Source organism: Argentina silus, assembly GCF_951799395.1.
Source record: "Argentina silus genome assembly, chromosome: 3".
Lineage (NCBI taxonomy): Eukaryota > Metazoa > Chordata > Actinopteri > Argentiniformes > Argentinidae > Argentina > Argentina silus.
Window position 1 is genome coordinate 5,864,096 of NC_139657.1, and position 12,775 is coordinate 5,876,870.

Below are 12,775 nucleotides of genomic sequence, written 5' to 3' on the forward strand. Positions count from 1 at the left end.
CCCAAAAAAAGCCTCGTCAGTCATCGGAGATTGACACTAATAACAATGTGTAAATGAGATGCATCTATTTAAAGTTGTGTTGCAAATGTTCAACAATTATCTGAAAATTACATAAGTGCTTCCAAGGCCGGGATAATGGAAAAAGAAAAAAGAAAAAAAGAAAAGAAATATTGAATCCCTATCTTCAGTCGTTTTTTGATTTTGTTTTTCTGGTCAAAGAGTTCTGCGTGTCAGGGGGAACGGCTGATGTCCTGTTATGCATTCCTGATGGACTGGGGCAGATGTATAAGGCAGTAGCTGTCATAAAGAAGTGTGTGTGTGTGTGTGTGTGTGTGAGAGAGAGAGAGAAAGAGAGAGAGAGAGAGAGAGAGAGAGAGAGAGAGAGAGAGAGAGCGTGTGTGACCGTGGGCTTGTTATTCCACTGGTTCTTGACACTGAGTCTAGATAAAACCTGTAACCCTCACCGTCACTGTGGGTCTAACATCTTTTTTCTCAAAATGTTTGTGAATATACCATCCATGTCTGATCTTCAAATAAAAACGAACCGTTGTAAAAACAATGATACAGATGATGATAATAAAAAAATATTCCAGTAGAGGAGAACAAGCAAGTGTTGGTATTTCTTTGCGTCCACAGTACTGACAATAAAACATCAGTTTACAGCCCTGTTTCAACTGGTGTTTACCCAATAAATTCAGCACAATTGGTAACTATCCGGTCCTAAACGGCACAGACAGCAGTGGTGCTTGAGTCAGTGACTCCTAAAGAACCTGTGACTGTAAATGAATATGCAACGACCTGTGAATAACCGTTTTACCCGGTACTTTCTAAGTAAGTACCTGCTTAATACCGGGCTGTAAAAAAGGGGCTATACGATAAAAACCTCTTTGGACACATATCTCACACACCAAGTGCACATCCTGGGGTGACAATGTAAATGTAAAAAATATGTTGAGTGAAACACCACCATCTATAGTGGCCCCAGTGGGCCAGGCTTTGAGTGACCGTCCTGATGTGATCCAGATGCAGGGGGCAGCGCTGTACGTTTTACATTTTGGTTTATGAGCCTAAGCTGTCACAGTAAAGGGTCTGAGGATGAAGACAAAGGTGTGTGTGTGTGTGTATGTATGTGCCTCTGTTACTGAGTCATTGTGTGTGTGTGTGTGTGTGTGTGTGTGTGAGTGTGTGTGTGTGTGAGTGTGTGTGTGTGTGTGTGTGTGTGTGTGTGTGTGTGTGTGTGTGTGAGTGTGTGTGTGTGTGTGTGTGTGTGTGAGTGTGTGTGTATGCTACTGAGATATGTATGTATGAGATGTGTATGTATGTGTAGGTGCCGAGTCTCTGTGCGTGTGAGACTGAGCTTGAATACTTATGTGTGTGTGTGTGTGTGTGTGTGTGTGTGTGTGCGTGCGTGTGTGTGTGTGATTGACGTGGCATGTCTATGAATGTGTGAGTGTGTGCGCACGCTTCCATGTCCGTGTGTGTATGTGTGTGAGTGTGCGTCTATGCTATGCTAGTATGTGTGTGTGTGTGTGTGAGTGTGTCTGTTGTTTCAGGCAGCCCCAGGGAGAGGCTCTGACATTGAAGACGGGTTAAATCCTGTTTTACATTCAAGTGGCAGGCCCCAGTTCATTAGAGTGGGGATCATTCCTCCTCAAGACCAAAGGAAGCGCATACTAAACAAGAGCAGTTGTTGGGGAGAAAATGCAAGTGTACGTGAGCAAGTGTGTGTGTCTGCGTCTGTAAACGTGTGTGACTGTGTCTGAAGAGAGCCACGAAATGACCTTAAGTTCCTGCATTATCTCCACCTTTCTCTGGACTCTGATAGCCTTTTCCCTGGTTAAGTGTAAAGGTATGACTCTACATCTCAGGTAGGCAGCTTTGGGTGTGTGTGGGTGTGTGTGTGTGTGTGTGTGTGTGCGTGTGTGAACATGGACCCTCACCCATACACCCAGGCTGTCAGTGACTCACCCATATGCCCTCTCTGTCAGTGACTTTGAAGGCTAATCTGCCCCCCCACCCCCCACCCCGAACCCCCGCTCGAAAATGCAAATGCACTCGAAAGAGTAAAAAACATGAGCAGAAATGAGTGAGATCTGAGGGGCGATCCATCCCCCTGCTATCCCAACATGACTTCTCTCGCTCCTCTCCTTTCTGAAATCATTCCATCTCCTCCTTCTAACCCCTACTACACCTCCATTCCTCTCTCCTCCCTCCATCTCCTACTATCTTCCGTCGCCACTCCTCCGCCTGTCCCGCTCTTTTTCCTCCCTCTTCTCCCCCTCCTTCCAACCAGCGGAGGCCATGTGTTTGATACCATTCCTTATTCTATTCCATGCATTACAATGAGCCCGTCCTCCGATTCCTACCCCCACCAACTTCTTCACTTTACCCCTCTCCTTCCTCTACCCTACCCTCGCAAACGACACCCAACCACAACCACAACCACTCTCTACCAGCCCTCCCTCCCTCCCTCCCTCCCTCCACCTCTCTTTTCCTCCCTCTATTCGGTCCACGTTGTGGCCAGGGGGTTGGGGGGTTGGTAATAGGCTCATCTATAACCCCGGTGGTCGTTGTGCTGGGCTGGTGCTGGTGTTGTGAGTCAGGTCTGTCTGCCTGCCTGCCTGGGCCCGTCGTGTTTGTCAGGGAGGGCGCGTGCAGCCGGGCGCCCTGCCCTTTAGACGCGCCAGAGCCCCCGGAGCCGCCGCGGCATGCCAAACAGAGCCGCAGCTGGGGTGGGGGTGGGGGTGGGGGTGGGGGTAGGGGGGTGTCCATGCTGCAGAACCCAGACCTAGACACACCCTGCATGAGAAACAAAACTGCATCAAAATGCCCCGGGAATGTCAGAGAGAGAGAGAGAGAGAGAGAGAGAGAGAGAGAGAGAGAGAGAGAGAGAGAAAGGGAGAAAAGAGGGGGAAGGGAAGTGGGGGGGGGGGTGAGAGAGAGAAAGTAGGAAAGATGGAAGCGGAGATGGGTGTGGTAAAGAACCCCTGGAGTTTGTGAGAGAGAGAGAGAGGTGTGTGAGGTGAGTCTCAACAATACCCCGGTGAGCCAATCTCAGCGATAACAGAGACCTCCGCCCTAACCCAGTCAGTAATGATTATTATCACCAGCACTTTCACCGCCACCCAGAGATACCTAGATACGGGTGCTTTGGACATTTTTATGCCCAGACAAGTACAGTTCTGTGTCTGTGTGTGTGTGTGTGTGGGGGGGGGGGGGCGGAATACATGGCATACATGACATCAGTGTCAAGTGATTTGCACTAGCTAGATAAGAGGCATTATATTACTATAAGTGTGATGTCTTAAAGGCCCACTAAAGTAACTTTGATGTAACTCTGATTAAATATTTTCCGGGTTAACATTAGGTTTAGGTCCTACTTTAATTGTTTACAATGACAATGGTCAAAAATAAGCAAAATGTAGCTTTTTAGCTGACCACAATTTCTCAAGCCACAACGGTTAGCACTGGGGCTAGGGATAAGGCTGGGGCTAGGGTTAGGGTTGGAGCTAAGGTTAGGGCTGGAGCTAGGGTTAGGGTTGGAGCTAAGGTTAGGGCTGGAGCTAGGGTTAGGGCTGGAGCTAAGGTTAGGGCTGGAGCTAGGGTTAGGGCTGGAGATAGGGTTAGGGCTAGAGCTAGGGTTAGGGCTGGAGATAGGGTTAGGGCTGGAGCTAGGGTTAGGGCTGGAGCTAGGGTTAGGGCTGGAGATAGGGTTAGGGCTGGAGATAGGGTTAGGGCTAGAGCTAGGGTTAGGGCTGGAGATAGGGTTAGGGCTGGAGCTAGGGTTAGGGCTGGAGATAGGGTTACACCTAATACAGGTGTTAGAAGATGGTTGAGTGAATACTTTTTTTTTTGTTCTGTGATGAGTTTCATATTTCCTAAAATATTTGTGGAAGTAGCCATGCAATGAAGTGAAGATAAGTGGGAAGATATTTTAAATTGTGTCCAAATGTTTTTATTCATGCATAACTGCAATCGTTCACGAGGGCCAGGGTTCTATAGAATACTTTGAAAATGTATTCAGATACTGAATACATAGCTCAAAATATATTCATACCCCATTCAATACTTTTTTAATTTGTACACAGGAGCATTCAAACACAGAAAACGGTGGTTCAAAAAAGCGTGGACACACTGAACAAATATCTTTACAAATATCTTGACTGAGCAGCTCCTGGGTGCAGAGCAGAGCAGCAGCAACATCTTGAGATCGTTTCAGTTGTTGGCAGTTACATTTTTTAATTTTATTTATGAAAGTATCTGTATTCCAAATACCCATTTTTTAAAATGAATCATACCAGAATACTGAATACTTCAAAATGTATTCTGAATACGTACTCTGAACACTGGTATGATTCATTTTAAAAATGTGTACCCTTACGTATACAACGCTGATGAGGGCACAAGATGGCGTCAGACTACCCATGTGCCTAGTAATCACTTTCCTTAAACAGTCTGGGCCACTTGCAACAAACGTGTGTTACACTCGTGCTAAACCCACCTGCAGCAAAAATATGTCAGTTGTAATTGGATGCACCTGTGCAGCAATGCTGAAGGTTTAATCTCACTTGCAATATACCACTTTCAGGTAATAGCAAAACGATATGTTCCCCTAACTTCTGCAAAGATTAGACACAGGAATCCAAGGTTCATGAGCATGTAATATAGTCTACAGGAGTGCTACATGTTTTTCCCAGGAAATTAATCGTGGACATGCCGTATTTCTACACTACATCAATATGCTATTCAATATTTCCACATCCGTGTTAGTATTGGGTAATACGCTTTGTTATTTTAGGATGTGTGATATTTTCAATCCTAATGACTATTATTCATTATGTGCAGCTGAATATATAATGGATTGTTTTGCACGCAATAAATGTAATTGACTCCAACCTCCATGATGTATTATTCTGTTAAATCTTAATTCTTGCAATGCACTCATACACAGCTCCAGTGTTAGAAATGTGGTGATATTCTATCTAATATATATTATATTAGGTTTCTGATACAGTAGGCTACAGCTCAAACTCTTCTGGGAAAACACAAAACTGCTGTTATGAACAGGTGTGTGACATGTAGCAAGCAATCAATCTTTGCTTGTTTAAAGGTACGTTTGTTGGAAATCTGGCACCTCTGGCCACCGCAGCAAAATTCAGTTTAAAGTTCAAAACAACAACATCCTCCCTAATAATAATATCCCCAACCGAAATGGACTTGCAGTGTGGGACAATAGCTGTTATGTTTCTGCCTGCGCGCACGATTTGAGGAGGCAGCCACCAGGGACAGAAAGGCGAAAATTGGTAAATCCATTCCCCTAAAACACCCCAGGCAGTAACAGCATGTTTATATGCAAACCGACCACTCCATTTTAAAAAGCGCTTTTTTCCGAACAGCGTTCGTGAATGAAATATTTATTTCAAGAGATCTCATTCCCTGATTGAAGGGAATTATTCACACATTCCTTTTTTACATTCAGAAAACCTGGCTAGGTCTGCCTAGTTTTGACAGACTGCGGACGGAAGTAGATGCAGAGTGAACCCTCTGGCTCCTCCTATGTGGGGTTACCCTTGTTATGCTTTAAACACCTGCTTTGGAACAATAGCACTTGGTAATGTTCCAGTAATCATACTGAGAACGGTACAACACCCCAAGTAAGTGGATTATAAGATCTAACATCCACAAGCTAATCCTTTAACTGCCCCCAGAGCCATTCAGTATGTGTGGTTCTGACTGACTGCCCCATTCTCTTGTCTACACCCCAAGTACTGTAGGATGTATTGCGTCTTTACCGGCTGGCCTACCCTTCTTCCTAGACTTTGATTGCTGCTTGCTATATACACACACATTTAAAAAAGCAAAATAAATATATACTGCTTTTTTAATTTTTTACAATTGTTCTATTTTATCTTTTATATTATGCACTTTGAGATCATTCGTGTATGATGAAGTGCATTATAAATGTAATAAAGTATTTATTACTATTATTATTGTACCACCAAATGCTGTAAAAAATAAAATAAAATAAAAACCCCACAAAGAATGAAGCATTTTCTCACACATAAAATCCAATGCACAAAAGGACACATTTGGCATGTTTGAGTACATAGTCTTATTATGTACAGTCAATTGCACTGAAGGCCATGCATCCACACAGGACCATACATCTTTTAAACCAGCGTCAACAGCATTGATAGGAACTAAGACTGCCATAGAGGATTCAAGTAGTCCTTTGAATATAAATCAACTGACGCAAGAAATTACACAAGTAAAGCAAACGTTCTGTTTCACACAGCATAAGTTGACTCTGAGATTGAGTAGCATGGAGGAAGGAATCGCACAGTGCTATTTGATTCACAGAAAGGTAAACAGTAAATGTACTCATAGGAGGCACTGTGTTAAGAGAGTGTGAGTGTGTGTGTGTGCGTGCGTGTGTGTGTGTGTGTGCGTGCGTGCGTGCGTGTGCGTGTGTGTGTAAATGCATGCATGTTCGCAAAGACAGGTCATCATCTACTCTATATAATCGAAATAGTAACTGGCCTTAATGTGAATTTTATTCACATCAAAATAATACAAATAAAAAATCTACTAGCAGCTGGCATTTTATTTGTCTGTGGAACTAAATTAAAAACTCAACCAGCTGATTACAAACCAAACATCAACATTACACCAGATATTATTATTATGTCAATAATACACCAGATAACATTACAATCAGCACCAGAGAAAAAAGCAACTTTGGATGCTCTGTTAAATTACCCACCCCACCCACCCACACACACACACACCCACACACACACACACCTCTCTCACTCACTCACTCTCACTCTCACTCACTCCCTCTCTCTCTCTCTACTTGTCAGGGCCTTTGCTGTCATTGCCGTGACGCCTGCTGTCATGTGAACGGTGGCCAGGGTGCTCCCGTCGGTCCCGGCAGTCCTGGCACTCTCCCCCTTCATCCTCCTCCTCGTCGTCATGTATGATCTCCACCTCCAGCCGGCCGATGTAGAGAGATATCGCACACAGCCAGAAGAGGGCGACGCTGCTCACCACGGCGGCGTGCAGCAGCACAGCGGGCAGAGAGAGGAGCATCAACCTCCGCAAGGTAAACAGACTGCCCAAGTAGGACGCCCCTCCAAACGACACACACAGACCCCCCAGGAGGAAGAAGGCTGTGGGGGACACAGAGAGGGAGAGATGGCATCCAATGTTCCCTACTTTCTTTTCAACCAAGTACTGTCAGGAATGGAGGGAGTTGTGTTGGGTCCGGGTCTAGAGCTAGAGCAGATGTTTGTGCACCACAGCCCTGTTCAAGACCTGGGTCGTAACTGTTTTCAAATACTTTGAGCGTTTGCTTGAGCCTGCCTAGAGTGCTAAATGGCAGGGGTTTACACTTTTGGAACAAATCCATTGGTTCCATTGCACCAGGCAAACTCAAATCAAGCACAGCATAATATTTTAACTGATTTCAGATACTATTCAACCAAGGTCTCAGGGTTTCAGACCTCAACCTAGGTCTGCCCTGTTCACAACAGGTCTACTTTGAAAAATGCCCTATTGTTCCTACCTTCCCTGAGGTTATCAGTGAATCACTGATCTAAAATGACTGGTGTTAAGGCACTGCCTAGCGTTAGTCCTAAAACTATCATAGCTGTCTAGGGAAAAACGTACTGTAGGCCAACGCGGCTAGCATTCGCTAGCCTGCATAGAGGCAGTGTAGTGTGAAAGTGAAATAGGTCAGCAGCATGTGTGGCTATCAAGCCCCAGTGTAACATGCACTCACAGTCTTCCAGCAGTTATTCTTTCAGGTTTTAGTTCAAAGTTGAGGTGGTGACTTCTATACACTACACTATACACTTCTATACAAAACACAATCCCACAAGGGGGGCGATAATCAAACGTCTATGTGAGCAAACAGCACTCCTTGCGAGGAAGCAGATCCAAGCAGGTACGCTGCGTCTACTGCTTTAGGTTATAAGACCCGCATGAAGAGAACCCAGTCACATGCTCCAGAAAACCCCGGTGAGACCTCAGGAGAGAGAGACGAAGAGGCCCAGCAAAGTCATCCTTCAATTTGATCATCTTCAGGTTGGTAGTTCCTCAAATAGGACGGCACTTCTGAGCAACACTGCCCCCTGGGGCCATGAGGCGTGTAATAGTCAGTAATGTAGTGTCTAACCTAAACGCAATATAACCTGCCTGAATATTGGACAAAACAATGTTCTGGAGCCGACACATTTAGCCTACCAGTTATATAACAGCAGCGATTAGGACTACTTCCAGGAATGTTGAGGAAGGACATGCACTTATTCAAACATTGTGCTTGTTTCCTGTAGGATCAATGAGAGGGTGCAGTTCCTGTTAAGTGCAACCCTTCTGCGTGGTACACATACCATATCCTGCCTCCCGTCCGACATCACTCTGGACGAAGGCGATTACCCCGATCCCTGTGGCCAGCAGACCATTCCGGAACCAAGACAGAAACCCTGGAACCCAGAGAAATACAGCACTCTACATGTAGAATTGACATCAGAGAAACTAAAATATATCAACACTCTTATAGAACTACAGTATGGAACGTTATTTGTGCCACAATTCACATAAATAACGACCACAATGAATCTGAACCCATCTTATAACAACTGGTCGTATCACTCCTTGAAACAACACATCTATCATAAATGACCTAGTTAAATAATTAAAACACGCAAGTTACAAATGGCTATTTTAATATTGAAAACACAAAGTAAGCACAAGTAAGATCGTTTTTCTTGCACATACATTACTTTCAGCCGTCTCTCTCTTTTTAGGTACATGCATATTCTGTTATTAGGTGAGTCCATTTTAGGTTTGATGCTTTAAGATTCCATTCGAAACTCAGTGCCACTGTCAATCAAAGCCCCAACCCTTCCCATCACATCTGTGATATCGATGCTCAATCATCTTTCCCAGCCAGTAAGGTGAGTGATGTGATGGGAGGGGAGGGGTTGGTGCTTTGATTGACAGCGGTTGCATGTCGTATTGAATGGAATGAAGGCATCAAACAGAACACAAGAAAACAGTTGGAGCTTACTCGTGCTTACTCTGTGTTTTCAATATTAAAGTTAGTCATTTGTAACATAGATGTGTGTTTTCAATATCTGACTAGGTAATTTATTATTGATGTGTTGTTTCAAGGTTCGATATGACAATATTCAGAAAATAGTACACTATAAGGTCTATTACCTCTCTGAACTACTATGATGACTGTTTGAGAGAAGCAAACAAAATGGCCAGTGCTGAGTATAGCCTATGTTGTTTGAAGTAGAAAGCTACCGTAGCAGGACTCAAAACTGAGTGTGCTGGGGTGCTTAGAGGCGTAGCACACTAATGCACACGCCACATAATCACAAGGTCCCTGGTTCCATTCCGGCCCTCAACATATCTTGCATGTCATCCTTCCTCTCTCTCCCATCCTTCCTGTCAATCCCTACTGTCTCTATCCCAATAAAGCAAAGAAATGCCCTAAAAACATTTTAAAAAAAACTGGGAAAAACAACAACTGAGTGTGCTGGAAAACCCTACCAGTGCATCAGGTCAGATTTAGAGTTATGGTCGAATTTCCTGTCTTTTTCAGCTTTTGACAACTAAATATCTAACTTAAAACATTGTTTTTTTGTATTGAATTATGTGCTCCCATCTTTGATAAGGTGTAGTCAATATTGTATCAAAGCATAACTGGATCATTACAAGAACCTCTTTTGGGACCCCTCCACTAATTAGCTATGGATTCTCTGCGATAACTAACAAGCTGTTACCTGTTTCATGGGACTTTCTCAGGATCTGCAGGAGAGAGAAAACACAGACATGTGAATTGTGATAATGCACCTTAAGAATCTTTCATTTTAACAAGCCAAGATTCCTTCTTAGAATGTAGATATCCTAACATTAAGGCACACAAGTCGTTAAAGGATACGGCTGAGCTTCAAAATGTAATTTACCAACGCATCTGCCTTGTCGAGTTCTGTCAGATGATACTGGTTCTGCTCTGGCATCCGAGTCTTCTCCCACGGCCCCTTTTCCACAACCCAGTTCCGCGCCGACCCGTGGACTCTCCTCACCGGCAGTCCCCCGAGGTACTGCGGCCTGACGCGTTTCACAACCCGGGCGAAATGGGATGCAATTCGCGGCAGCTGCCTGCTCGTGAACCAACTCAAGGCAGCCATATCTCACAAATACAAAAACACAACACGACCTTTGCGTGCCCTTTGAACTTTCACACCGCAAACGATTCCAGGAAGTAGGCAGTGCTCCCGTTCACAGCATGTGTAGAAATTGCTGTAGCGCCGTCTTGCATTTGTTTTATTCTTTATATATTTTATAAATCAAAAATATTTTCACATCCATCTTTTCTGTTTCGAAAGAAATGTAGCAGTTGTAGTCTTATAGAAACGTAGTCTTCATTTCAAGAAGCATAGATGGTCCTGGTTCATCTCACTGTGCATTTGCTATAGTGCCTCAAGGGGGCGTCACTAGACCATAAAATCAAAAATCAAAAGCCAGTTCAGTGTAACAACGTGATCTTCCATAATCTCTAGTGTTACTTATTGTTCTTTTTTCAATCGAAATTGTCTGATAATGAGAATACGAATGAAAGTATTTATGTGTGATAGTAGTTGTATGTGAATGTAATTCATGTATATTCAAGTGTGTCTGTGTGTTTGTTTCTCTGTGTGCACATACAGTATGTGGTGATTTCAAGATAAGTCGTGGGCCTCTTCCTGCCTGCGCGATGGGGCCTTTGTCTCCCTGTGGTCCATGGGGACCTAGTGGGACCACGCCTGCCCTACCTGATGATTGTTTAGCATGGGGGGTCTTGTGTATGTATGTGTCTGTGTCTGTGTCTGTGTGTGTGTGTGTGTGTGTGTGTGTGTGTGTGTGTTTTGAAGATGATAGAGTCTTTGTGGAAAGCCAAAGCTTTGATGTGATGAGCAGCTGACCCTCTGGTCTCTCAGTCACGCTGTCTCCTCACAAAGAGAATAAGCAGTGTACGCACGCACGCACACACACACACACACACACACACACACACACACACACACACACACACACACACACACACACACACACACACAACACACACACACACACACTGACACACACACACTGACACACAGCACACACACACACACACACACACACACACACACACTGCATCCTGCCATACTCACACCTTTTACTCCCCCTTAGTTGTCCAGTCACAGTTTCAATGAGGAAATCATCTACACATTTGCACAGTTTTTGTGTTTGCTAGTATGATGCTCAGGGGTGTAAGAAAATGAAGGGCAGCAACAACGCCTGGGTTTTAGAAGTCCTTTACGTCAGTGTATCAGGCAACAGAACAAGTACAGTAGCAAAGCAAAGAAGCATAGCGATGTTCCATGGTCTGGGTCTTGTGGAGTGATCTGAACCAAGAACTGAGTTTAACATCAGCTTGTGGGCCTCTTGCAACGTTGCTAGCATGTTAGCAGCTAAGAATACACTGCTCACGGTACTCAGACATTTTAAGGGAGATTCCAATCCATAGGGAATTAAAATATTACAAATACACAAGGGATGAGTCAACATGTTTGAAGTATGATTTGTCAGAATATGAGCTTTTAAAACTGTGGTTTTCAGTGCACAGATAGTTTAAAATTGATATATGATAAGATTCCCTTACCCCAGTCCTTACGATTTAGACTCAGCCCTGGGAACATGCCACTTGTGTTATGAAAACCATAGTTTTAATTTGGTGAAGGGCCCTAGTCTGAGAACTGAAGCAACGTCCTACAGTAGATCCTACACATCAACAGCAGAACTGTGTTACATAAAAAGTGGCTCAGTTATCAATATCCGACCTTGAAAAGAAAAGAGAAAAACATGGAACATGCTGATCGCACCGTTTAGATGAAGTGCAAGCTCTCATACTCTTGTAATTCAAGGACACAAACCTGACCGGGATCTAATTCTGAACAGCAAAAAAGGCTTCCTCAGCAAACCAGTGTGCAGTTTTAAAAGAACGGGAGAATTGGGGGTAAGGACGTTGGGCTGTAAGGGCTCAAAAGGTAAAGGGAGTAAGAATGGGGGTCGTAGAGAGAGAGAGAGAGAGAGGGAGAGGGAGTGGGAGAGATAGTAGGTGATCTCATGAGGCAGACCCCACTCTCTCAAGGCCGACCCCACCCTTTCAAGGCAAACCCCACCCTTTCATGACAGACCCCACCCTCTCATGGCAAACCCCATCCTCTCATGACAGACCCCATCCTCTTATGACAGACCCCATCCTCTCATGGCAGACCCCACCCTCTCATGACAGACCCCATCCTCTCATGACAGACCCCACCCTCTCATGACAGACCCCAATCTCTCCCCCTCTCTCTCTCCTGTTATTCCCCCCATCCTCAGATCTCCAACCACTCTCTGTCCTAGATGGGAGAGGAATTAGCTGCATTTGAGGTCAGATAGAATGTACTTCTTACTGAACAGGGTGTGTGTGTGTGTGTGTGTGTGTGTGTGAGTGTGTGTGTGTGCTTGCATGCGTGCGTGCGTGCGGTAACAGTGACATTGCAAAGAATCAGGAGTACTCTACATTCACTAATCAATAAGTCAAAATCCAAGTCATGTACAAAAACAGACACGTTTTAATTAAAGACTGCAAAATTCTGAAAATGTAGGCAAACATTTTCTTTGTTCTCATTATTTTAGTCTCTATTGCATTTGAATGACCATTTATCCACAGCATAAAAGCATGTTCTAC

General features: G+C 44.3%; 1 protein-coding gene across 1 annotated transcript; it reads right to left on the minus strand.

Moving 5' to 3' along the window:
- Window positions 1–5,867: 5,867 nt before the first annotated feature.
- tmem160 (transmembrane protein 160) lies at window positions 5,868–10,235 on the minus strand. The gene is made up of 4 exons (XM_083665986.1): window positions 9,981–10,235; window positions 9,798–9,822; window positions 8,394–8,486; window positions 5,868–7,172 (listed from the first exon to the last, which is right to left on the minus strand). Exons 1-4 carry the CDS (start codon window positions 10,203–10,205, stop codon window positions 6,853–6,855), a joined length of 663 nt encoding a protein of 220 aa, XP_083522112.1. The 5' UTR covers window positions 10,206–10,235; the 3' UTR covers window positions 5,868–6,852.
- Window positions 10,236–12,775: the final 2,540 nt, after the last annotated feature.